At 37.4% G+C, this 26,886-nt stretch overlaps 1 protein-coding gene across 11 annotated transcripts in view; it reads left to right on the forward strand.

The window, feature by feature from the left end:
- Positions 1-2,330: 2,330 nt before the first annotated feature.
- AAK1 (AP2 associated kinase 1) overlaps positions 2,331-26,886 on the forward strand; it is a 229,303-nt gene continuing 204,747 nt past the window's right edge. For all 11 annotated transcript variants that reach the window (XM_074287123.1, XM_074287125.1, XM_074287126.1 and 8 more), the window contains exons 1-2: positions 2,331-2,550; positions 2,954-3,413. In XM_074287123.1, the coding sequence (XP_074143224.1) occupies positions 3,251-3,413 (163 nt within the window). In that variant the 5' untranslated portion in view covers positions 2,331-2,550; positions 2,954-3,250. The remainder of the gene's footprint in view (positions 2,551-2,953; positions 3,414-26,886) is intronic.

A 26,886-nucleotide genomic window follows, 5' to 3' on the forward strand; every position in this document is an offset into this window, starting at 1 on the left:
GGTTGATTGTTGTCCTTCCTTCTCCAAATAATATCACTATGTTAGAGTCAAGTCAGTGTGTCCAACTATAGATGAGTAGACCAATATGGTCTTCTTCAGATCAGACAAAAATAAACCCCTATGAACATTTGGAGTGAATTCTCGGATTTTGTACACCTCACCATTCTTCTGAGCTAATTCTTCTTTGCTCATTGAGCACAACACCTTTTCTGATAAAGGCATGTCCTAGTGGCCCCCTTGTCATACAATCAATTCTAAATTTCTTAAGAGAAACCTTGCTAGTGTCTTTGATTTGCTTTTTCTGACCATCTTGTGAATGCTTGCCCTGAGAGAATTTTCTATAAAAGAGTCTTTTTGGCAAGGATACATTTGACTTTGAACATTAGCTAGCAAGTGTCTGAAGGTCACATTTGAACTTAGGTCTTCCTGGTTCTAGACTAATGCTCTAATTAATTGTCTACCTCATTGAAGGCAAATTGGTATAATGGGAAGAGCAATGGATGTGAAATTAGAAGGCTTGGGCTTGAATTATGGTTCTGTCATTTAATACTTGTATATACATAAATAAACCATTTTTCCCTCCCAGCTCTAAATTCTGCTATTAAAGACCAAGGCCCAGTAACAAGTTACAATTCCAGTTGGCCAATCCCATAAAAAATTACCTTAAGCTATTCCTTGTTTTGGTGAAAATACCTTGATTGAATCAATACTAATTTGATTGCTGGAGGACTATATCAGTAGGTGCAAATCTCTCCATTGTCAGATAAAATTGAAGTGTTGGTTGGCTTTGATAGAAGGAAAAAAAAAGCTTTATCCTGTGGTTTGAATCCTATCAGACCCATCATAGATGCCTTCTTCCTCTATTCTCTCCTCTCTGCCATGGACATCCATTCTTAGAACGAGCCCAAGCCAATTTTTAAAAATGGTTTGCTTCTGTTGCTTTGGGCAATGATTTGCCAAGAGTCCCTCAGACAGTATTCTGGAGGTGGGATTTGAACTAGATTTGTCTGGCACTAAGGCTAGCTTGGCAGCATGGTATTGTGGGCAGATGATTACATCTTTTCTATCTTGCCTGGGAGAACTATTCCTTCTCCTGGAATACATATTTCAGCCATTGCTCAGCCTTTCATGGTATAGTATGGTGGCTGCCTTAGCTCTATGAATCATAGGATTTGAGAGCTATAAGGGATCTTGGTGAAATGAACACTTAGTCATTAGACAGATGAGGAAATTGAGGCTCCTAGGTGAAATGTACAGGAGCACATAGGTTGTAGGCAGTATGTGACTCCAAAATAATTTTCTTTCTTATGTTCCCTTTCCATTTCCTTTTAACTTTTTTTATTTATGCTAATTAACTCTCCAGTGGAATTGAAAATTACTCCTTGGAGCAGATGATGTGCGCTTTCCTCTAGCATCCCCAGAATTTCTAGTAAAGAGCTAGTGATGTAGGAGATTCTCCATCCATATGTGTTGGATTGGAAAGAAAAGTCTTCCTTTGGGGGATGCGTCGGACTTAGACTCCACACATGATCTAGATTTACTAGTTTCGTGACCTTGCTCGTGTTCCATCTCCTTATTTGTAAAATGAGAGGACTGGGCTACATGAGCCCTAGGGGCTCTTCTAGCTCTACAAGCCTAAACGCTTCTAGCATTATAGGCCCCAAAGGGGTTCATTTGGAGGGAGTAGCTTCCCAGCATGTACCTCGGGCCTATAAACTACAACTCCCAGCGCATCTCTGCCAGCAGGTCAGACCGCAATTAATACGGCTTCATTTGGTAGAATTACTTAGCCAACTGAGAGTTTATTTACAAATCCGTATCGCCGTACAACCCTAAATAGCCCTCCCAATTTTGCAGAGCAGTCAAGTCTTCTCCTCGCTTTTCATTCGCCACCCCCTTCTTGCCCTTTTCCAACCCTCCCTTCTCCGGTTCTCTGGGAGTTGTAGTCCCTCGGTGAGCTCTCCACTCCCCCCTCCTTTCTGCGCTGAACTCCTTTCCCAAGATGCCCCGCGAAAAAGTGAAAGGTTCTGGGTTTGGGGTTGTTTATTTTTTGTGTCTTTTTTTTTTTTAAGAGAGAATTAAAGAAAATTATAACTTCGACCTCTCCTCGGCTGCCAGTTTCTCTTCCATGCAATCCTCCAACCACTTGCTAGGGCTACTCCTCGGGTCCAGTAACTCCTCCTCTCTCTCTCCCTCCTTCCCTCCTTCCTCCAGTGCTCCAGGTCGGGAAATGATGTGAATTTGGAGATGCAATGCTCCACCCCTAACCCCAGCCCCGCCCCGCCCGCTCGCCCTCAATGGAAAGACACTTCCTGTGACAGTTCATTTCCTGGTTGGATGGATGGAGCCGAAGAGGGTGTGTGGGGCGGCGGGGGGGAGGGGTAGAGAGGGGGGTCAATCTCCGATGGTCTCTCCAACGATCAGCTGAAGCCTCATGCAATCCTCGCCTCTCCCGGGTTACCTTGCAACAGAGTTGCAGTCTGGGATCCGGCGGCTGTGACAATGTTGCTGAATTGGTAGCCAGGAGCCTGCAGCCCGGAGCTGTACGAAGTGGGTAAAAACTGCCTGGATGCAAGCTGGCTGGGTCCGGGGAGGGGGCGATGTGTCCCGGGTTGGGGGAGGGGGCGGCCGGCCGCCGTTGTATTCGGGACTGGGAGACCGGCGATCCTGCCCTCCCTGACTGGCTCCTGCCTGCGGAAAATACCGATTCAGGATACGCTTTGCTACCGCGGCTGGGAAGGCGGTTTCAGTGGCTGTCATTTGATGGGGGTGGGGGGAGTGGGAGGGATGGTGACCCGGTGTTTTTCCTCACTGTGTAAAGGCAGGTAGTATCTTCCTCTGTGTGTGTGTTTCCCCTAGAAAAAGGCAGACGATTTATATAATAATAATAATAATAATAACTATTATTATTATTATTTAGTAATTGACTTATCCTCTCTTTCTGTCATCACAGGTCTAAACTTTAAAAAATCGCTTTCCAGAAGAGGAAGAGAAAATTGCACTACTTAGAAGCATACATATATTATATGCATAAATACACACACATATATACATATATATAAAGAGAAAAAATATATATATACATCCTTTCCTCCCCCATGAGTGGATTTTTCTGGTTATCTGAATAGAGAGCCTAGAGGAAATCTTAGGACTTCTTGCTTTTCATAATTAAAAGAAAGAGAGAAAGAAGAAGAAGAAAGCAACCAGAAACCATTTCATCTGCCGCTTGCTTGCTGCCTCCTTTTGCAAGATGAAGAAGTTTTTTGACTCCCGCCGAGAGCAAGGAGGCTCTGGCCCGGGGTCTGGCTCCAGCGGAGGAGGGGGGAGCAGCTCCGGCCCAGGGAGTGGGTACATCGGCCGCGTCTTCGGCATCGGAAGACATCAGGTCACGGTGGATGAGGTATTGGCCGAAGGTAAGAGATACGCGGCTCTGAGTGCTTTTGGAACAATACTCCTCATATGCTTAGATTTTTCTGGAATATATGTGAGTAGATTCAGGCCTTTTGAATCTCCCCCTTCGCCCCCTCCTCAATTCCTTGTCTCCAGATTCATTGTCCTTGAGATGTGAAAGTGACAGGTACCATTTTTCACAGACTTTAATATATGTATATATGTATAAATGAAAGAAGCTATATTTTATGTATATATGCACATATATGTATATGAAAGGAGCTATAATTCACAAATGAACTCCTGTATGGGAAAGCACTGAGAAAAGTACCAGTACTATAAAAAATCAGATGGTGGTGGTTGTTATTCCTTTACCTAAGATTTGGAATATGATTATAGGGGAGATTTGAGGAGGATATAGAAAAGGGGTGAGGAGAGACTCTCCTTCTCCTGACTTTTCCTGTGCCATCAGTAGACATCAGAAAGAAGAGAGGCTTTTCAGAGGAAAGGGCGTCTGTTTTCCCAGATGCACAGAGCCTAGGGCCAAGCCTCTTGGTGGAAGGAGCCAGCTTTGCGCCCCAGCTCAGCTGGAGGCAGGTCCTCAGAGTATAGCGGAGGTAGCAGACATGATTTGAAATGAGTCCGACTCTTTCTCAGTTCAGATATGGAGGCCTGCCTTCTGTTTGCTTGGGGTTTTTTGGTTTCCTTTTTATCCAAGTGGAGAAATACTTGAAATGCATATAAAGGGGAGGCTTTCTCCCTTTGATTCCTTCTCTCTTAAAGAGTATTGTCCCACCTGCAAAGTATGTACACATATCATATGTGACACATATATAACATTTGTACTGATCTCTGAATATATATGTGGTATGTGTTGTGTGTGTATTATATCGATTACATATTATATATGTAATGTTTATATTTATATCTTACCTCCTTTTCCTCTTTTCCCCCACCCCCACTTCAGGGATAACTTTGTACGTCTGTTTGGTAACCTTATCTTCGACCTTCATAATTATGCCAGACTCATTATGTTTTTCACAGTCCATTGCATGCCCAGCATGTCTTTATTTTTAATAAAAGCAGAAATTTCCTTGGCATGAAGCTTTTCAAACTAATTGGTTGGAGTCAGCCTGCTGAAGGCAGTGCTACAGATTGGAATGGGGATGGGAAAGGGAGCAGGCTTGTATTTCTGCAATAAACAGTTTGGGGCCATCTAAACTCTGAGGACAGGACCCCCAAGGAAGGGAAACCAAAGAAACTGGGGAGGAGAAAGTGGGGAAATTCTCTTTAAAAAGCTATTTGTTGTGAAAAAGCCAGCACTGGGTCCTGACCTAGGGCCTCTGAAATGCAGGTCTTGGTGTGTGCTTATAGGCAGGGTGCTGACTGGGTGGTGGGAGGAGGAAGGAGCTGTGTTTGTCTGTGAGCTTGTATAATCACTGGATTCAGCTAGGGCCCAGTTCTTTGCCAGGGGGATTGAAGCCTCTAGCCTCTTCCCTATCTTCTTCCTGTTAAAAAAAAAAAAAAAAAGGGGTGTGTGTGTGTGTGGGGGGAATTCCCTTTATTTCCCCCGAAATTTGTTCCTATTACTTATCTTTTTTATAGCTAGACCTTTTCTAGTAATTGAGACACTGTCTCTGGGTTCCTACATTAGGGATTTTGGGAGAGGATGGGAGACTCCCTACCTTAGAGACTAGTCTTTCACTTTCTTCCCTATACCAGAGTCCTTGACTGCAGCAGAGAGGTGAAGTATCATTTTCCCCCTTGGGAAAACAAGGGGAAATGAATCTGTTAACTTCTTGCTCATCTTGATCCCAATGGTGTCTCTGCTGGCCTGAGATCCCTGGAGAGGACCTTGTTCACCTAAGGACTAGTCTGCTTGGGAGGGGATTTTGTTGAGAACAGGGGGTGGGCGGGAAGGAAAGCATCTGGAGCCTTTCTCTCTACCTGCCTCCAGGGACTGTTGCCAAGATTGCTCTTTTTTTTCCTGAAAGCCATTGATGAGAACTGCTTTGTCACATCATAACCATGCCCATTACATATGGTTCCTGGGAAGGGCTTTGCAGTCTTTGTTGATTTGGGATCCCAAGGAAATAGGACTAGTCTATTTGACCAGCAGGGAAAATTGTGGCTCAGCTAGGAGAAGACCTTGTTCTGGTCTTTTGACAGCAGATCAGAAAGGCTAGATTTGAAGCTTTGGGCTTCTCTATTCCCTGAGCCAAGTCAGAGGCTCTAGGTTTTGGGGTAGGGAGGAGCCCAGTATACCAGGTTTTTATAGAGTTTAAGTCAAAAAGTGGGAAGCTCTGTGAAAAATGTTATGGGTAAATGTAGAAAGGCCAGAATTGTAGACTTTGCCTGGAGGAAGTTTACAATTATAGGAAAAGACCCAAGAAAAGATATAACAAAACAACAAGGTCACATATATTAATTTATATGTATGTTGCATATGTATATGTGTGTATGCAAACACATAAACACTTTTATACATAGAGAAAAAAAATGTCAGAAATGAGACTTCCCTGATCATCTATTTCAGCCTTCTCATTTGCAGGTGAAGAAACAGGCTGAGAGGTTGATAATAACAACTCACATCTCATAATTTAAGCCCTTAATGCATAATAACTTAAAGAGTACTGTATTACCTGTAAAGCATATACACATATATGTGGCACACATAACATTTGTGGGTAGCACAAATGTGACTATTCTAACTATACAAAGGAGGGGCTAAGACTGGTAATTCTTAGGGCCTTTGATTCAGAAGACCTGGTACCTTTAAGACTTTTTACGACTCACTTTCTCTTTTGTATTAGGTATAATAATACTAATCTTATATATGTTACAACATTTTTTGGGTAGTTTTTTAGTGAATCATAAAGCACTAAGTGAATGTGATTTTATTATTCACTGACTAGGCTGAGGTCTTATAGATGGGGCATTGGTAGGGCTTGAACTTGAACATTCCCTAACTCCAAGGTCTGGTGCTCTTTGCCTTATGCCAAGATAGCCCTTGGTTTTGTGGAAGACTTCATTGAAATAGGACTTGACTGAAACTTTCAGGTGCTGTTTCACCTTTGTTTTTGTATCTTAGCATCTAGCACAGCACTAGAACTTGCTAAATACTCAGTTAAATGCTTTGTTAATTGATTGGGTAAGAGTCTGATAAATGGAGAATGGGGCGAGCGCACAGTAGTGTGAGTAAAGTTGAGACAGGAATGTGTATGCATGATCTAAGTTAAGTAATCCGTATCTTCCAACCAATATTTCCTAATGAAAAGTCTATGCTATATGCCAGCCATTCAGTCAGCAAGCATTTAGTAAATTCCTACTGTGTGTTTGCCAGGTCCTGGGAATACAGACATAATGAAAGCTTACATTCTATAGTGGACAACTGCATCAGGAAACAGGATAGTGGGGGGACCTGAGGCCTGGACCCATTACTCACCATGTAAACACCTTGGAGACTCTCATGTGGGTTTGTCTTTGTGGCCTATAGAGAAGGCTAAAAGTAGTCTATGAACCTGAAGCTGTAATAGAAACTCAGCTGCAGAGAAAGGATTGAAGCAAACAGGAAAGATCTGATACCTTCATCCTTCTATTATTCAGATAGTCTGACCCCCGTTAGGTTTTACAGGGTAGCAAGGACATAGAAGACTTGTTGGTACAAGAAAGGAGAGAGTCAGGAAAGTTTTCTTATCTCCCTGTTGGAACAGTCTCTACCTCTTAGCTAGAGGTGATCCTAATATAAGGAACAAAGCTGTGATATTGAGGAAAGGTCAGATTGGTTTTCTAGAACCAGAACAAGAAGACAGAAGCAAAAACTTAGGAAGTTTTAAGGCCAAGAAAGGAGTCACGAGTAATCATAACCCTGGGCTTTCCTTCAGCTGACCCCCCTCTTACAAAAAATGTAAAAGCAAACCTTAAGGATGGACATCTTCATATTCTAGAAATACAGACCTGTGAAAGGACTTATGTTTAGATCTCAGTACTTGTTGCTTTATTTCCTGTAGAGGCTTGGACACCTTATTTCCCTTCTTTGGGATTCATTTTTTTTTCATCTGTAAAATGTGGGGACTTCCAGTCCCAAGTTCTAGGGCCCACTAGAATCTTTTGTTTCCTTCAAATCTTAGTTGAAACCATCTCCTATGTGAAGCTTTGCCCAATTTCTCCCCAACCTCCAACTGCTTTTACACACACACACACACACACACACACACACACACACACACACACACACACACACAGAGTTGTCCTGATAGAGTATTAGCTTCCTAATTAATGGCAGAGAATTTCATTTTTGTCTTTCTATCCCTAGTACCTAATACATAATAGGCTACCAGGCACATGGGTTAGGATCTGGAATAGTATTGGACCTCTAATCTCATTGGTGTAGAAAACTCTTGAGGAAATTACCAATTTGGAGAGAAGCCTATTGTACAATTTAGGGACCTAAGTGGTTGCCTGTGGCAGTAAGAGGTTAATAGACCTACCCAGAGCCATAGGGACTGTGTCAGGGGGCAACAGAGATCTTATTTTTTCCAAGGTAGACTTTCTATCTTTTCTGCTACATAACAGGCTCTTAATAAACGTTTACTGACGGATGGATTCTACTGAATTCTGGATTCCCACTACAACCCTGCATTTGTTAGACCAGGTTGTATTTCTGAATAGCCCTGAATCAGTGTTAAATCTATGTGAATTGCTCTTTTTTTTTCAAGAGCCACCCTTAAAAGAGAAAACAGATGCTAAGTCCTAATGGTCATTAATGGTTCTCAATCATCATCAGTTGAATTACAGATCTCTGTATTTTGGGATTTTGCCAGTGCATATTTTGCTTTCTTACCACATACACATTTTGTTTGTATATTTCCATGACTCCTCCATGGAAGATCCATCTTACCTACTGGATGAAAATTTAAAAAACCAAAAAAAACCAAAAAAAACCTTGGTGATCCTTCTGTGACACTTGAACTGAATTGAACAAAAATGTATATCATTTTGTATACACAAATTATTTAACTACTTAGTAAATTCATACCTGTCTTCTTTGATAATTTTTATTCTACTTTTTGGTTACAAATGGTCTTTGGTAATATGTTGCAACCCATTTATGTCCATCATGTATTTTTTCCATTCCATTCCCTTTGGGATTTTTTTTTATGTGTACACCTAACCTAGTTTTGTAAAGATTTTCTAGAGATGAGAAAGGGCATATACAACAATGTATCTTCTTGATCACTTTTCTACTAGAATCTCCTCTTCTTGAAAACATTGTAAATAAATTCCTTGGTCTCTTTAAAATTGTAATCCTCCAAAATGGGTTTTTGTGTTTATATTTATTTTAGTAAAATCCATGTAGTATTCTTATAAAATACCTGTTAAAACTATTTGTCCTTGTTTCTCATTGGCTTACTGTTCTCCTTGTTGTTTCATCTAGAAATGCTGTCCTTAACTAGAATTTGTCACACTTTCTATGTGACTTGTTTTTTTCTCCATGCTTCCCTCCTTTCCCTTCCTCCCCTTCTCCTAACACCCTCCCTTCCCCCCTCCCTCAGGCCCTGTTTTGTGAGGAAAATGCTGCCTGTACCCTTGGACTCTTAAATGGATGTTGCTCTTGTTTGTCATTTCAGTTCACTTGAAAAGGAAATTGGATATGTGTTCTGGCTGAGGACCTTTCTGGGCTATTTTAGCCTCTTTATCATAGTAACTGTTTTGCAATAGTTAAACTTCTCTAAAAGATGGCATAGCGATAGAAATAAAGGTGTTGACTTAGGTGAGATTGCCAAGGTAACTTCCTCTTCTTGATTTGTGATCATTATCTTTACTTTTTTTTTTTTTTTTGACCATTTCTGATTTTAAAAAGTTGACTTTGTATTTAAGCAGGTTGACTTGAAGTTCCTGTAATTGCATATAATGTCTTATCTTTATCTTTCTAATTTTCACTTTTTTCTAAGTATTTTGTCATTCAGTACATAATTTATTTTGAGATGACTGCTACATTGATGACCAGTTGTTTATAACTTATCTATATTTATATTTACACACACATGTATATCTAGTCAATTCTACCTTTTAATAAAATTCAATTTGTATTATAAAATTTAATCAAACAAAAATAAATTTTCATCTGAAAGTCACATTGAAAAGTTAATGGCAATAAGTGCTTACCATGTCCTTCTAGTACCTTACAACTTAATTCTTGAAGAAAGCAATATTTTAGTTTTGTTTCTTCCTTTTTTGTTGTTGTTGTTGTTTTTTTTTTCCCCCCTGTATTCACATTTCACCAAAGTCACCAATTATTGGAGAAATTTATTGACTTTAATTTGGAGGATTTTCTAAAAATTTTTATAAAACTTCTTGATGTTTTAAAATTCACTGAAAGTGTATCCACATAAAGTACAATTACCTTCATGGTTTCCAGTTTATGTTTATTGTGGATATTTCCAGATAAATTGATCAATTAGCATGAGGTGGGTTTTTGTTTTGTTTTGTTTTGTTTTGCCTTTATGTGAATGATGAAAGCAACTTCTTTTAATTTTCTTCTTCTACAAGAATGTTTTATTTGTTATTTTACATTGAGCTTCACTTTATGCAGTTTCTTTATAATTTTTGGTTTTATTTTTACTGAGAATGCCAATGTGTCAACATTTTATCATTAGATAGAAATTGCACATTGCCATCCTTCCACTCTCATCCCTGCAAAAAAGCATTACATAACAGCCAACCTTTTGATGATGAGTCCTTGTCTATTCAACAAGATTGGCCCATGTCTCAGGGCGATAATGTGAACTTAGCCAAAAGAAAAGAGTGGAGAAGGGGTGGAGATAGTCTTCAAATATTTGAAGGGCTATCCAGTAGACAAAGACTAAAATTGGTTGGGTCAGTCCCAGAAATAGGACTAGAAGTAATGGGTAAAGATATCAGAGAGGTAAAATTATTGTGATCAAGATTCTTCTTCATCATCAGTAGTAATAATAATTACTTATGGTTTTCATGGTTCCAAATTCTGTGGTGAAGGTCCTGGACCCTATGTACTGACATTGAAGTGAGAAGTAGGTTATTCTCTGAAGTCCAAGAGTACTGAGAGTGACTGGATTGACTTCAGCTTACCAGATATCAGGAAGAAGGATGGCCCAAAGTAAGAAAGGGCTAAAATTCTCATGTATGTACAATATCCAAGTCCCTGTCTGAGCTCCAGGCGATAGAGATTCTGCCTTCAGACTAAGTCCATATGAGGCTCTGCTGAGGAAATAATTCTCTGTTAAGTGCAATTAAAGTCCATAGTGGATTGCCTGTATCCATAGTGCAAAGTGAATTATTCAGTAGTGTTAGTGATGAATGCCAGAACGCCACCATCCAAGAGTTAGGGAAGGGGTCAAGTTTCTTCTGAGATGCCTAGGTTTGTAATGTCTAACAATCCTTGTAAAACTCAGGAGACCTAATTGGCTGCATGTGGCTGTTTATTTGGGAGATTGATGGAGAAAGTCTGTTTGGAGAAAGAAAAATAATTTCTTCAACTTGCTTTGATTCCTATTAATCTAACCTAGTCACTCTAGGAAGTAGGATGCACGTGGAAAAGATGCTAGTGTTTTTCATTCTTGTGTGGTGATATGCAATGGATTGATTATTCCTGGGGGAATCCCAGGTAGGTTAAATAGAGCTGATATACAGGTTTTGTGTTGGCATCATGGAATTGTCACTAACCAGCTATGTGACCTTGAGCAAATTCCTATATCTCTCCATGCTATGATTTCTTCATCTGTAAAATGGTAATGTTAATGTCTGCCCTGCCTACATCAAAAGGTTGTGGTAAGGCTCAAAATGTGAGAATATATTTGAAATTTTTTTTACAGGAGGAAATCTTGAAGCTTACCTTCAATCTACTCTATATCTTATCAGTGCCAATTTATACATTAGAATGTAAGTTCACTCTAGGTAGGAACTGTTTCTTTCTCTCTCTCTCTCCCCCCCCTTTATTTTTTTTGCATCCCCACTAGCAAATAATAAATGCATGCTGATTAGTCTACTGATGTGTTAAAATGTTTTCTTAATGCTTTATTTTTTTAAAAACAAAAGGAGCAATATAAATTCTTGGTAGTTGTATTTGTAGGGGTGTGTGTGTGTTTGTTACAAAGAGCAGAACTGACAGGGGAAAGTTGGATTCAAGTGATAGTCCTTGTACCTACCTACTAGTGTGACCCAAAGCACTCAACCTCAATTTCCTGAGGTAAATGATGTTACAACAGTACCAAACCCACTGGGTTGTGGTGAGGAAAATGCTATTTGTGACTTTTTGTTTTTCTTGTTAAGACCACTTAATATTAGCTGCTTTCCTTTCTACAATCAGAGAGGAAACAGCACCTCATTGCTGAGTGTTGGTCATTGATATGGAATGTGAGCTCAGTATGAGTCAATCTTGTGACATAGCAGCTGAACAAAGTAATGTCGTCCTTGGCTGCATAAATGTGGATGAAGTGTCCAGAACACAGGGGTCATCAGCTCTCTTATATTCTACTCTGCTCTGTTCAGACTACATCAGAATATTGTATTTTGTTATGACATCACATTTTGGGAAGGTCACTGAACTAGGTAGCTTCAGAAGAAGGTTACCAGGATGTGAAAAAAACTGAAGAATTGTCAAAAGAAGAAAGGCTGAAGGAAATGGGGATGTTTAGCCAGAAGAAAAGAGTGGTGAAGGGATGGAAATAGTCTTCAAGAATTTGAAGGGCCATCCAGTAGACAAAGATTAAAATTGGTTGGCTCAGTCCCAGAAATAGGATTAGAAGTAATGGGTAAAGATGTTAGAGAGGTAAAATTATTATGATCAAGATTCTTCATCATCATCAATAGTAATAATAATTACCACTAATAACTTCTAGCCTTTATAACTCTTTAAAGTTTTCAGTACAACTTACAAATGTTATCATTTTGTCCTCATAACAAAGATAGGTGCCAATATTATCCTCATTTTACAAATGAGGAAACTGAGACTGAATTAAGTAACTTGCCCAATGGGATCATGCAGTTAGTAAATGTTTGAGGCTAGATTTTAGCTCTGGACTTCCTGACTTAGGTCCCATGCTTTATCTGTTTCCCTTAAAGATTTGAAGAAAACCTTCCTAATGATAGAGCCGGCTATAATAAAATGGGGCAGAGGGCCTCAGGAGTTTGTGGATCCTCAATTTGTTTGAGTTCTCCAAGCAGAGATTACTAGTCAAGCATGATGCTTGGTCAGGCTAATTTGGACTAGATAACTTGAGTTGCTTTCTAGCTTGAAAATTCTTTGAGTTGCTGTTCAGTTGTGTTTTGACTTTGTGACTCCCATCTAGCATTTTCTTGACAAGGATACTACTGGAGTGGTTTGCCATTTCCTTTTCTAGGTCATTTTACAGATGAGGAAACTGAGGCTTTATTTTGCCCAGGGTTCACATAGCTGGTAAGTATCTGAGGCCAGATTTGAAATCTGGAAAGTGAGTCTTCTTGACTTCAGGCAGGATACTCTATCAACTGCATCATCTAGCTTCCCCTGATTTTTTGAGTATTCAGACATGAAAGTTAAGAGCCAGATTTTCTTATATAAACTGTCTAGCTCTGATTGTTATCTTCTCAGTTCTTTTATAGATCAATTTTTCTGCCAATCTGTATTGAACATTTATTAGATATCCAGCACTATGAATGACTCTGAGTGAGATCCTCTAAGGACCTTATTTACATTCTTATGGTATGAAAGAAAACAAAAAATACCAAAAAATAGAGGCTAAATCAATTAGTAAAGCTAAGACCTGGAGAGGCAGATTTAGAGCTGAAAGGGACATTAGAGGTCACCTAATCTGGCCTCTTCAATTCAGATGAAGACTTCTAGCCCAAGAGAGGTTGAGAGAGACTTTCTTAAGATGAGGAAATAATAGAGATCATCTTTTATATTGGGGCAACAAAATGAACAAAAGTCTGGAGGTAAGAATGAAAATATTTATGTTTTGGAGAATACTGAGATCTTCTAGGATTGAGTTGAGGATATAATTTGATGTAGTAGTGGGAAATAAAGTTGAAAATCCTCTTTAAATAAAGCTGATCTGTGCCCTTCAGGCTATTTATTAGAGAGAAAAATGGTGTTTTCTCTCTGGCTTTTTATGTACCACTATTTTTTATTCCAGTGCTTAACATGGCACTTGGTACATAGTAGGCGATTCATAAATTCTAGTTGATTGACTGACCTTTTTACTAAAATTAGTCAAATCTGGAATTTTGTCATGAAGCCACAGAATATGCAGCTGCCACAGTTAAAATGTTTTCCCTTTGTCCAAAATGCCAGACTATTGTGTGAATGATTTGAGGCTATCTTTATTTCTTTATTTGACAGAGTTATGATAGTTGTATAGATAAGGGGAATGCTGAAGCCATGATATACCTGAATTTCATAAGACATCTGACCCTGATAGCCATGAGCTGGACATAAGTATACATAGTACATTTGGAGTTGATTGAAGGACCAAACACAAAGAATGTTAATGAATTAGTTCTTCCTGAAGGAGATCCCCTGTTAGAGGACATAGAACTCCATCTCTAGTGTTTCTATTTTTTTTTTTTTTAATAATAGGAATGAAGGTCTACGTATCATGCTTATTAAATTTGTGAACAACACAAAGTTGGGAGTATAATGAATGTATTATATTGGATGACAGAATGAGGATTCAAAAAATTTTAGCAAGAAGAAACCATGGATCTAAACAAGGTACCATGTTATTGGGGATAAATGTTAAAAGTCTTGCATCTGGTTTTGATTTAAAATATTAGTGACACGAGCATAAGGTGGGGTAAGTATGTGGCTTAAAAATAGTTAAAACTGAAAGAACTGAAGTATGTGGCTTAAAAATAGTTAAAATGGAAAGAACTAAAGTTTTTAGGGAAAACTTAGGAGTCATTATGTTTAAGATTATAGATTTAGATCTGGAAGGAATCTTAATCCTAATTTTACAGTTTCAGAAATGAAATCATAGGGAGATTAAATGACTTGTTCTCAGATGTGCACATAGGTTGCAAGTAACAGAGACAAGATTGGAATCTAATCCCTCTCCCTGCAAAGGCTGAATTAATAGGAATGTAGTGTCTATAATAAGAGAACTAATATACTTTGCTTTCAGAGGGCCTGCTATGTTTTGTCCTGCTTAGGCAACAGATTACTGTCTTTGTGGAGAAGAAGATGGAGAATGGAATGTTTAGAGGACTATCCTATAAGCTAGGTATTAGACTAATATATGCATAGATATTTTAGCTATACAAAGTCAATAAAAGAGAAGAATATTTCCCTATGAATTCATGGGAATTAGATCGTACAGGTCATTCCAACTTCTATATCTTACAATTGTGTAAGATGATGCCCAAACAGGGTGTTAGCTTGACCAGAGCCAGTGTGGGTAGAAAGGAGCAGAAATGGGATTTAGACACTAGTCCTCTGACCCCAAATCTAGTACTCTTGCCACTAAGACTATAGTTTGAATAATAGTAATAGCCAATATTTATTTAATTCTTTAAGATTTGTAAATTATTTTATTCAATAAAAGGGATAAATGCATCTCATTGAAAGATAAATCTAAATTTAGTTAAATATTGATCAGAGATTTAGGGACCTGAGATCATTTACTCTAACTTCCTTTTATAGATGAGGTCACTTATGCTTCCATAAGTTAAGTGCCTTGCCTAATGTCGTACAGTTAGTAAATGGCAGAGATTAGAAGCCAGGTTCTTGGCAAAGTAATCTCATACTTTCTGTTTCCTTTGTACCAGAGATACCATATCAATCTATCCTGCTGTATTTTAAAAATATTTGCTTTGGAGCAGATAAGAGCCCATAGTATCTAGATTTGAAAAGAATTTTAGAGGTCATGAAGTTCAACCTTGGTTAATGATATCATTTCATTGATTCTTGGAGATGGTGAGAGTTATGAGATTGCCTAAGGGGCAGGGTTATCCAGTGAAAGAACAGAAAGTCAAGAAAGTGACTTAACTGGGATATGTGCAGCATGAGGAAAGGATTTGGAATCAAAAATTCTGACTGCCACTTCTTGCTACCTCTGTGATCTTGGACAAAACCACTTCTGTGTCATGAACAGGATGTCTAACTGGATGACCTCAGGTCTTTTGCAGGTCTAAAAACTCTGATTCCTTATTCTCAATCTATGACTTAAGTGAGGCAGGTAAAGCTCTTTCCTTTTTATAGTTGCTTAGTAAAGTCAGAATTAGAGTCCAGAGGAGAGCTTAGAGATTATCTAGTCCAAATTCCTTATTTTACAGAAAAGGAAACTGAGGGTTGAAGAAAGGTTAGTTATTTGCTGAAGGAGCTGAGAGTTAGAACTAGGACCTGGGTCTCTTGACTTAAAGATCTAATGCTCTTTCTATTATGCCACCCTTAACCATAACCTTTTGGGTCTCTCTTAAGCACTAAAACGAAGAGTGAGGGATTAAGGAATCTCTCTCGTCCAAGATTGTTCATAACTCTTATCAATTTCTGGAATTTCTATAGATCCCAAGATATTAAATTTAAGTTTTTTGACTTAATATTTATTTTTAATTTTTTTATTTAAAAATACACATTTTTAAATTTAAAATTTTATTTATTTACTCATTCATTTATTGAATTTTTTTCTTAATACTATTTTATTTTTTCTAATTACATGTAAAAATAGTTTTTGACATTTGTTTTGTAAGATTTTTGAATTCCACATTTTTCTCCCCCCTACCCCAATATGGCAAGTAATCCGATATAGATTATAGGTATACAAGCATGTTAAATATATATCCATATTAGTCTTGTTGTGAAAGAAGAATTAGGACAAAAGGGGGAAACCACAAGGAAAAAAACAAGCAAAAAGGTGAAAATAGTATACTTTGTTATGCATTCAGTTTCCATAGTTCTTTTTCTGGATGTGTATGGTATTTTCCAACATTGATCATTTTAAAGTGGTGTGTTGGGAGTGGGAGTTATTAGACCTGGGCCCTATTTCAGACTTTTGGGCCTCTTCATTTATAATAATTATCTCTAGCATTTATATAGCAATGACTAAGTATCAGGTACTGTGCTAAGCCCTATGTAAGTATTATTTTATCCTATTTTTCGTCAAAAAAATAGGAAGCTTAGATTAGGAGATCTTTCTCCAGTTTTCATGCTTTATGATGTTATCACCAAACAGATGGGAGATGGCTTGTCATTGTTAAGGCTTGTATAGGAGTGGGGGTGTTTGATTCACTATGCTTAGGAATGCCTTTATGAAAGATTGAGGAACCATGCTAGTTGATAGGATAGTTAGAATTATCTTGCCTTTGTGTGCTGTAAACTTAGAGATAACAATCCTGGTGGAATATGTATACCTTTTCTCTACTTTAATTCGTCTTTCATCCCTATTAGATTTATCTTCCTCTTGTATAGACCTAGTTATGTCATTCCTTCCTATCTTCAATATCTTCCTTTTGAGGTAATTGGTAGCAAAATGGTTAGAATGCTGGGCTTGGAGTCAAGAAGACCTTGAGTTCAAATATGTCACTGGACATTTATGTTAAATTTAAAATAGCATGAGTAACTTCATTTTGCCTTCATCTGCGGTTTTATAAAATTAAGTTACAATTTCTTTTAAATCATTTGATCATGAGAAAGTCACAAGATTATCCTCCTACCTCTCAGTGTCTCTCTCCAACGATATGAAACCAGGAGTCTCAATCCTTACAATTCTGTTTTTTTTTTTAATGGTAACTGTAGAGATATAAGTTCTGGTTCCTTGTGCTACTGAGAACCTGATAGTCCATTTGTTTCTGCCACTGCAGGCAGGGCTAAATAAATCACTGTAACTATTGGGTCTTTATATGTGACCCTCTATCCGCTATCATTTCCTTAACTGTAAAATTGGAATAATAAATAGCACCTCCTTTCAGAGTTGTTGATGGGATTGAATGAGATAATAGTTGTAAAAAGCACTTAGCACAGTGCCTGGCACATATATTAGGTGCTAATAATAAATGCTTATTCACTTCACCTTGTTGATTAAATTTTAAACTTCCTTGCTCAAAAGCATGTTGACGCTAAAACCTTCATAATCTGGAGTCACTCTACCTTTTTAGCCTTATCTCATATTCTTTTCTTCATTCTGGTAAACTGAAATACCCCGTGTCTACTCAAGCACAAAGTGTGCCCTCTCTCCCTTGTCCTCCTTTTTACTTGTAAAATTTATTTTCGTTCTTTAAACTTCATCACTTAACACATGTCAGTAATCCAGTTTAGGTTAACATTTATATATCAAGTGATTGCTTAGGAAGAGAGGCACTATGCTGGGCATCTAGGGACAAAAAAGAAGCAGCTCTTTCCTTCAAGGAGCTTCCATGGTACTTGAGGATGGAGTTACAATATGGGTACAAAGACGTAAATAGAAAGAGTTTTATGAGGGGAAGAGTGATCATAACTTGGAAACAATATCAAGAGAGGATTTAGGCATAAGAGGTCTTAGACATCTGACCTGTACTTTATTTTATTTATTAAATTTTTTTTCTGAAACAATTGGGGTTAAGTGACTTGCCCAGGGTCACACAGCTAGGAAGTGCTAAGTGTCTGAGGTCAGATTTGAACTCAGGTCCTCCTGTCTTTAGGGCTGGTCCTCTATGCTGACCTGTACTTTAAAAGAAACTAAGGATTCTACCGGACTAAGAGCTGTCTGGGAAGAGGAATACCTTTTTTTTTTCCTCTTCAGAGCTCACATAGCATTTTGTTCTACATTTCTTTGATGTACTTTTCATGTAATATTGTGTATGACAGTTTCCCATGTTTGTGTCTTACTCCATCAATGAAGTTAAGCTCAGCTGAGGGCAAGAATGGTTTTATGTCTGAAATTTTGTGCTTCCCCTGAGGCCTAATACAATACTCTATGCATAGCAAAAAATTAATAAATGTTTGTTGGTTGGAAAGAACAATAAAACTGAACCTCATGTAATTTTGATGACCAAGTCTAGCTTTGGCAAAGATTTGGGAAAATGAGCCTTCCTCTTTTTTATTCCAGAGGTAGGGGAATAGGAATATGAGATATTACTTCTATCATCAACTATGGTCAAAGTGTTTGCTAAAAGCTTTGTTATAATGAATGGCTCAGTGGGAGGGAAGGTAGAAAGGTTGTACCATATTCAGAAATGAATGTGGCATGTAACAAAAGACATTTTTAAAAAGTGTATCGAATTTGAATTTAGAGAGAGGAAATTTTTTCTGTCTCTTCCCATTAGAATCCATTCCATACTTGATGTGACTTGCATTTTCTGTCCCAACCAACCTTGGCTTTAAAACTGGAATGAAGAATCAACAGCCCCCCTATCACCATATGTAATCACAGAAAAAGCTTTTTTCTCTCTTTCTCCATCTGATTCATAGCAGAGCCTTTAGAAGTTAGAAAAGATAAATTCTGAAAATGAGAACAGTAGTTAATCCATTTATTCCTAGTAGAATTTTTCATTGACATTTTTTTGGAGAGAAAGGCCCCTCTGGCTATCTGTTGTTATAGATGCTTCTCCACCCCTGCCCTAAGATTTAAAGAAGTTTGACCCAAGATAGATTGCGCTTAGATCCTTCTATCAGTTATACCCATGTTGTTACTTATCGCAGGCAACAATAATTAATACAAAGACATGGACAAAGCTTGGCTAATTTTGAAAGAATGGACCATAACCTTTAGTTGAATAGAATTCATCTAGTCTGCTCTCTACTATAGCCTATGCTTGCTTGCAGATTAAAAAAAAAAAAATCTCAAAAGGCCATTCACTTGACTCTGAGTTGAATAAATGTCCTGTAGATAGATAAAATGTCCACTCAGAAATTCTTTTGAGTTTCATGACTCTGATTCTTTCCGCAGAGCCTGAATTCTCCCGTCTGTACCTTCTCTTCTGGTGTGACTTTTGTCCATGTCCTTCTAGAAAGCATACGTAGAGATTTTCTACTGAATGCCTTTCTTCAGTTATTTTAACATTTCTTTGATAAACATTGCTTCACTTTGGCAGACCATCTGTTATACCTCATTCTCACTACATGACTGAGTCACCTTCTTTTCCGGTCAGACCCATCTTCAATGATGTCTTTTACACTAGGAATATGCCATAGCCTACTTAACACCCTGATAAAGATGTGTGGCTTTTTTTTTAATAGTCCACACTAATGAGCAAAAATAAACAAGAATCAAGAACTTAAAATCTTAGTATTTTATTTTATTCTTCCTGTTATTCCCCTGCCTCCATTAAAGCCTCTCATAAAAAAAAAAAAAAAAAATGAATCAAACAGGTAAAACTAACCTTGATCTAACTAAACCTGATCTAATCTTTCCCTCTTTTCAGAGAGAGAATTTGGTTGTTCTCTAGAACTGAGATCGAGCATTATAATCAATATTAGTGGAAGGCATTGGGTTTTCTCTTTTCTAGAATTGAGTCAGTCTACATTTTCTTATTGTGGGCCTAGATCCTGGTGGGAAAAAAGGCAAGTCCTGTCCTCAAGGAGTTTGTTGGAAGAATGGGAAGAGAGCTAAAGCTAGTAAGAGGGGCAGGGAATCTAGATATTAAGAGAGGAGGCATGGTAGAGAAAGTCCAGTGTTTGGACTAGGGAGAAATGAAGGAGTTCAGCTGCTTTTTAGTTTTATTTTGGCTCATATTGTTTTAGTTATTTTGTATGTTACCCTTCTGGTTTTGTTTATTTCCTTCTGCATCAGTTCATGGGTATCTTCCTAGAATTGGAGTATAGTAGATCCTAAAGGAGGATGATAGAGGCTATTGAGACCATTTACCTATTTTTACAGATGAAGAGTAAGTGTTGAGGTAGTTAAATGACTTGCTCAAGGTCACATAGATAATAATGATGAGGATAATAATAAAAATGATAATATGTAGCGTTAACTATGTGCCAGGTACTATATTAAGCCCTTTACAAACATCTCGTTTTATCTTCACATCAACTCTGGAAGATAAGTGCTATTATTGTCCCCATTTTCTGTACAGTTTACAGAAGCTGAGGCAAAAAGTGACTTGACCAAGGTGTCTGGGGCCAGATTTGACTCAGGAAAATGAGTCTTTTGACTTTAGGCCCGGCACTCTATCCATTGTACTATCACTTAACTCTGCTATATAATATATAATACACACACACACACACAATGAATAAGATCTAGGGGGAAAAAAAACCCTCTTGTAATGAAGTACATGATGTCAGGATGAATATTATTTTTTTTCTGTATCTTATTCACAAGAGGAAAGAAAAGTATACAGGAATCACAAGTAGAGTTATGGATAATGGAAATGTTATTTAAAACATTTTTTCCTTTCCTAAAGCTTACTATCTTGAGGCAGTTAAAATCCTTTGAACAAATCCTCTGTACCCATAATTCACAGCTTGTGGATTATTTATTAAAAAAATTTTTTTTTCAGTTAGTAAGCATTTATATTTTCTATCTCTCACTTGGAAAAAAAATCAAAACTATTTCAATACACAAGCAAATAAATTGTCATATTGTCCATGGTCAAAACCGTGTCTCATTTTATTTTCCTTCCTCTCTTGGGAGATAAGTAACATTCTTCATAACCCAACTTTTGGAATCATGATTGGTTATTTTGTTGAACAGATAGTAATCCTTTCAAGATTGTTCACTTATTCATTATTTTTTGTTATAGTGTACATTGTTCTGGGTTCTGCTCTCTTTACTTTGTATCATTTCACATAAATCTTCTCAGTTTTTGTTTTTGTTTTTATTTTTTTCTGAAGCAATTGGGGTTTAGTGACTTGCCCAGGATCACACAACTAAGAAAGTATTAAATGCCTGAGGTCAAATTTGAACTTTGATCCTCCTGATTTCAGTGCTGGTGCTCTATCCACTGTGCCATCTAGCTGCCCTTTCAGGTTTCTTTGGAATAATTTCTTTCAGTTTCTTATGGCACAATAGTATTCTTTTACATTTATGTGCCATAATTTGTTGTCATTCCCCATTTGATAGGTAACTTTTAGTTTCTACTTCTTTTCCACCACATACCAAAAAAGCTGCTATAAATATTTTTTATAGAGTTGCATCCTTTTGCTCTTTGGTCACTTACAAAAGCTCTTATATTTTAGAGATGAAGAAACTAAGACCTTTGTAGGTGTAGTGGATGTCCAAGGTCAGACAATTTAATAAACATTTTATTAAATACCTGCATGGAAAATGGCAAGAGTTAGAAAATGGAGTGTTTCCTTAAAATGTCACTGTTACTGGAATAGGTCCTCGTGATACAAAGAATCATACAATCTACTAGGGGATATAACATAAAGTGATGAGTAAATAAAGGACTGTAACAAGTGCAGGGTATCAACTAAAGGCTTTCTTTCCTAAAGGAGGTAACATTTGAACTAGGGAAATAAGGAATAATTTCCCAAAAGACTTTTTTATGGAGGACTCCCACAGGACAGGCGCTCATGTAGTGGTCAGAAAAAATGATACATGGACATTCTCAAGGTTTCTCTTAAGAACTTTGATTGCCCAGCATGGTGTGCATTCATTAGAAAAGATATAAATCAGAATTGAAAGTTTGAGATTGAGAGTTAGAGGATCCACCCCAAATGTTCACATGGACATTTGTGCCCAAACTGTGGCAGAGCATTCCACGCTCATATAGGTCTGATCAGCCACAATGGGCACATATTGTAACTCGAGTCTAACATAGTGACATCATTTTGTTCATCTTTGAGAACCAAGGACAACAATTGACCCACAGTCATTGATTTGGAGCTGAAAGAGACCTTGGAAGTCATTTAAACTAATCTTGTTTCATAGGTGGAGAAAGTAAAGAGTAAAGTCACATTGATAATAGTGGGAGGAGGGAGGGAAAGAAGAGAGAGGGAAGAGAAACTTTGAACCTTAGTTCTCTAAATCTATTATACCACAATGCCTCCTAGTAGATAAATATTTCCTAAGTTTGGAAAGGTCTGAAGAGGCTGGGGCTTTCCCTAACTTAGCTTCTGATTTTTCTTCCATCTTTTCTCTTCCAAGTACTCTAGTTCGTGAGACTTGACTTTCTTACTGCGCCTTGTACAAAGCAGGAAGCCTTTCAGATCCTCTTTAATTCTAGTGCTTTCCTTCTGTTGATTTTTCCTAATTGATCTTGTCTATAGCTTGCTTTTTGCATGTTTGTTTGCTTTTTGAATTGTGACCTTCTTTAGGGCAGGAACTGAACTGTCTTTTGCTTTTTTTTTTTTTTTTTTTTTTTTTTTCTTGAATCCCCAGAATTTAGCATCATCTGACATATGTAGTAGGTGCTCAATAAATGTCTATTGACTGACTGAGAATATAATTAATTCCTAACAATACACATTTTCCCTTATGTCTGCATTGCTTTCCTTCCTTATCTCAATATCCTGTTTTCCCCAGCTTCTTTTAAGCCTGGGTTAAAATTCCAAGACATTTTTCCTGTCCTCCCCCTCTGTTGATTATTTCCAATTTATCCTATATATATATCTCTGGCAAATAGAGGGAGGAAAAATGGAAACAGTGTCAGATTTTATATTCTTGGGCTCAAAGATCACTGCAGATGGTGACTGCGGTCATAAAATTAAAAGATGCTTGTTCTTTGGAAGGAAAGCAATGGCAAATCTGAACAGCATACTAAAAAGCAGAGACTTCACCTTGCCAGCAAAGGTCTGTATAGTCAAAGTCAGTTTTTCCAAATGCAATGTATGGTGAGAGTTGAATTATATGGAAAGGTGAGCACCACAGAAATAGATGCTTTTGAATTGTGGTGCTAGAAAAGATTTGATAGCAAGGAGATTAAATTACTCAAAACTTAAAATAATTCAGGCTTTTCATTAGAAGAACAAATACCGACGGGCAGCTTAAGTACTTTGACCACATAATGAGAAGATAGTCATTAAAAATTATTTTGATTTTAGAAAAGATTGAAAGCAAAAGGAAAAGGTGATGACAGAGGATGAGATGAATTGATAGTGTCATGGAACTAACAAGACTGGATAGATTTTGGGAGACAGTGGAGGAAAGCAAAGCTTGCCATGCTCTGTTCCATGAATCAGGCACTACTGAACAAATGAACACAATATCTTATATGTATATACTTGTTCACGTGTTGTGTCTCTGCTTAGATTGTGAGTTCATTGAGGACAGGAATTATCTTTGTCTTTCTGTGTACCTTTAGCATTTTGAAATATGCTTAGCAAGCAACCAATCAGTATTTATTGGATTGAGTCAATATTATTGGCACATGTGCTTCTTTAAGAGAAGGGGTTTACTTCCAACTAATAGTGATGATGATAATGATAATAATAATAAACAGCAAATAGCTTTATGGTTCTTGGCATGCCCTGTATAGTGTTTTAAAGTTTGCCAATCTCTTTATATATATTATTCTACTTGATTTAATACATTCTCCATAAAACCTATTGAAAGGTCTGGCTCTTTCCCTTTTAACATCCTTCCTCTTTTTTATCTCCTTTTTTCCTCAAGAAGCTATAATTTAGAACAAAACATTCCCTTTTTGTTTGTGGCATTGAGTAAAGACTTATAGAATCACAGACTTTTAGGGCTAGAAGAGATTTTAGAGATCTCTTCATTTTATACATGAGAAAAGTGAGGTTTGGAGATAGTCCTGTTTTTTAATTTTAAAAATTGGATTGGAGGGTGGTGTAAGTCAAATCTTTTTATTTCCCGAATAATTTTTAAAAGGTGTGTGTTGGGATATGTGGAGTGAGAGTAGTTTTTAAATTTTATTTTTACTGCTGTGTGGCCATTCACTGATTCTTTAATATGGGGTATGGCCTTTGGTAGCAAAAAAAAAAAAAAAAAAAAAAAAGTCCCTCCCCAGTTTTATAGATACCTTCTATCTCTAATGTTCAATTGATGTGGTGACTTGCTGGTACTGCTGGCTTCTGGGTGTGTCTCCTAACCACCTTTAGCATTCATTCAGGTTCCTGCCTCATTTCCTGCCTTTCTGTTAGTCAGTTTAGTTGCTGCTCAATTTTCCCTCATAGGGCAAGGCTAATAATTAACAATTCCAGGGTTGCTGGGTAATTGTGCTCTGCCCTTCTCCCCAAATCTAGTACTTGCAGTCACCAAGATAAAGAGGTCTGGCTTAGTTGGACATCCAGATTTGACCTTGACTAGGGGTGAAAAGGTCTTTGCCAACTCAAAAATATCTGCCCATCCCACAAAATGAATACACTTTTTCTTATTAAGGAGACTTTGTGGATTAAATAACAGCTTGGGAGAGTATTAACATTGTAGCTAGTATAGTGTAGCAAAAAGCTGAATGGATTCAAAATTTAAGGTCCTAAGTTCAAATAATGATTCTACTGAAGGGACCTTGAGAAAGTGGTAACTATTCTGGGTCTCAGTTTGCTCATTTGTAAAATGTCACATCCAAATATATGTTTTCCAATGGCCCTTCCAGCTCTAAAATTATAATGCAGAAAACTTAATTTTGAATCCTGCCTGAAGCACTAGTTTTGTGATCCTGGACAAATAATGCACCCACTCCTTTTCTCTAAAATGGAGATAATAGTACCTAGGCTTCCTGTTTCACTAGGTTGTTGCAAAGAAAGTGCTTTTAACCCTTAAGTGATATAGACATTGAGTTTCAAGATTTCCTTCCTGCAATTAAAATCTATCATTCTGTGATCCATATGAAAAAATTATCCTAATCGCCAATCTGTTCAAAGGGAAGCCCTTCTACCACAGCCCAGCTTACTTGCGAAAGAAGTCTTTCTTTCACAGATAGGCTCCTGAATCCAAAAGATTGAATTGAAATTGTGCACTTTTAAAAAGTCACTTTTTAAAAGTGCCTTTTGCAGGCCTGGAGAGACTTAACATGAACTGATGCTGAGTAAAATGAGCAGGACCAGGAGATCATTATATACTTCAATTCTGTATATACAGATCAATTCTGATGGATATGGCCCTCTTCAATGAGATGAACGAAATCAGTTCCATTTGTTCAATAATGAAGAGAACCAGTTACACCCAGTGAAAGAACTCTGGGAGATGACTATGAACCACTACATAGAATTCCCAATCCCTCTAATTTTGTCCACCTGCATTTTGGATTTCCTTCACAGGCTAATTGTACACTATTTCAAAACAATTCTTTTTGTACAGCAAAACAACTGTTTGGACATGTATAAATATATTGCATTTAATTTATACTTTAACATATTTAACATGTATTGGTCAACCTGCCATCTGGGAGGGGGGGAAGAGGGGAAAAATTAGAACAAAAGGTTTGGCAATTGTCAGTGTTGTAAAATTACCCATGCATATATCTGGTAAATAAAAACTATTAAAAAAAATAAAATAAAAGTGCCTTTTGTTGTATTATACCCTTTCTTCTCTGTTACTTGATGGGATATACTCTTAGAGGCTTCCCAGCCTTGTGTACCTTGCTCTGATCTTGTCTCATCTGTTGAAGCCTAAAGCTAAAGCTTCTACTTGAACTTTGGATATTCTTTCCAGACATTCCCAAACCAAGGTGGAGCATGATGATCACAACCTTAGGTGAATGTAATGAATGTAATGTAGGTGGGAGAGTGATGAATGTGGAACCCACTTCAGTTTGTGACTTTGCCATTTACTACCTTGGGCAAATTATTTAACTTCTCTGTATCAACTTAATGAATACTTATTCCTTTTCTTTCTCCCCTCTTCTAAGAAACTTTTCTTGATGCCCAGGATCACAAAAAAGACAGTACATTTGATTATAATTTTTCTTTAGGAAAGATGCAAAATTGTTTTCCGGTACTATTTCAATAGTCTTCTAATTGCTACCCCTTTATTACCCATCTAGTCTTTTCCTTTTTGATCCTTCCTCCACAATCTGCTAGATTATATTCTTTTTTTCCTCATTTCATTTGATTTTTTTTCTTTTTTTTTGCATGTAAAGATAGTTCTCAACATTCCCTTTCCCTTTTTTCTTTCCCTCTCTTTTCTCTTTCCCTCCCTCCCTTCCCTTTCTCCAAGACACAAGCAATCTGAAATAGGTTATACGTATACAATCATTTTAAACATATTTCCATATTTGTCATGTTGTGAAAAAAATCAGAAAAAAGCAAAAACCACAAGAAAGAAAAGGCAAACAAAAAAAGGTGAAAACCGTGCTTTGAACCTCATTCAGTCTCCATAGTTCTCCTTCAGGATGTGAATGGCGTTTTCCATGCCAAGACCATTGGAATTGTCTTGAATCACCACATTGCTGAGAAGTTAAATCTATCATAGTTGATCATCACATAATTTTGCTATTACTTTGTTCAATATTCTTCTGGTTCTGCTCACTTCACTTATATCAGTTCATATAAGTCTTTCCAGCCTGTTCATCATTTCTTATGGAACATAGTATTTCTCTTACATTTATATATCTTAACTTATTCAAACATTCCCCAATTGATAGGAATTCACTCAATTTCTAATTCTTTGCCACCACAAAAGGAGCTGCTACAAACCCCAAGTTATATTTGTAAAGCAC

This window comes from Sminthopsis crassicaudata, chromosome 2 (genome assembly GCF_048593235.1).
Source record: "Sminthopsis crassicaudata isolate SCR6 chromosome 2, ASM4859323v1, whole genome shotgun sequence".
In the NCBI taxonomy this organism is placed as follows: domain Eukaryota; kingdom Metazoa; phylum Chordata; class Mammalia; order Dasyuromorphia; family Dasyuridae; genus Sminthopsis; species Sminthopsis crassicaudata.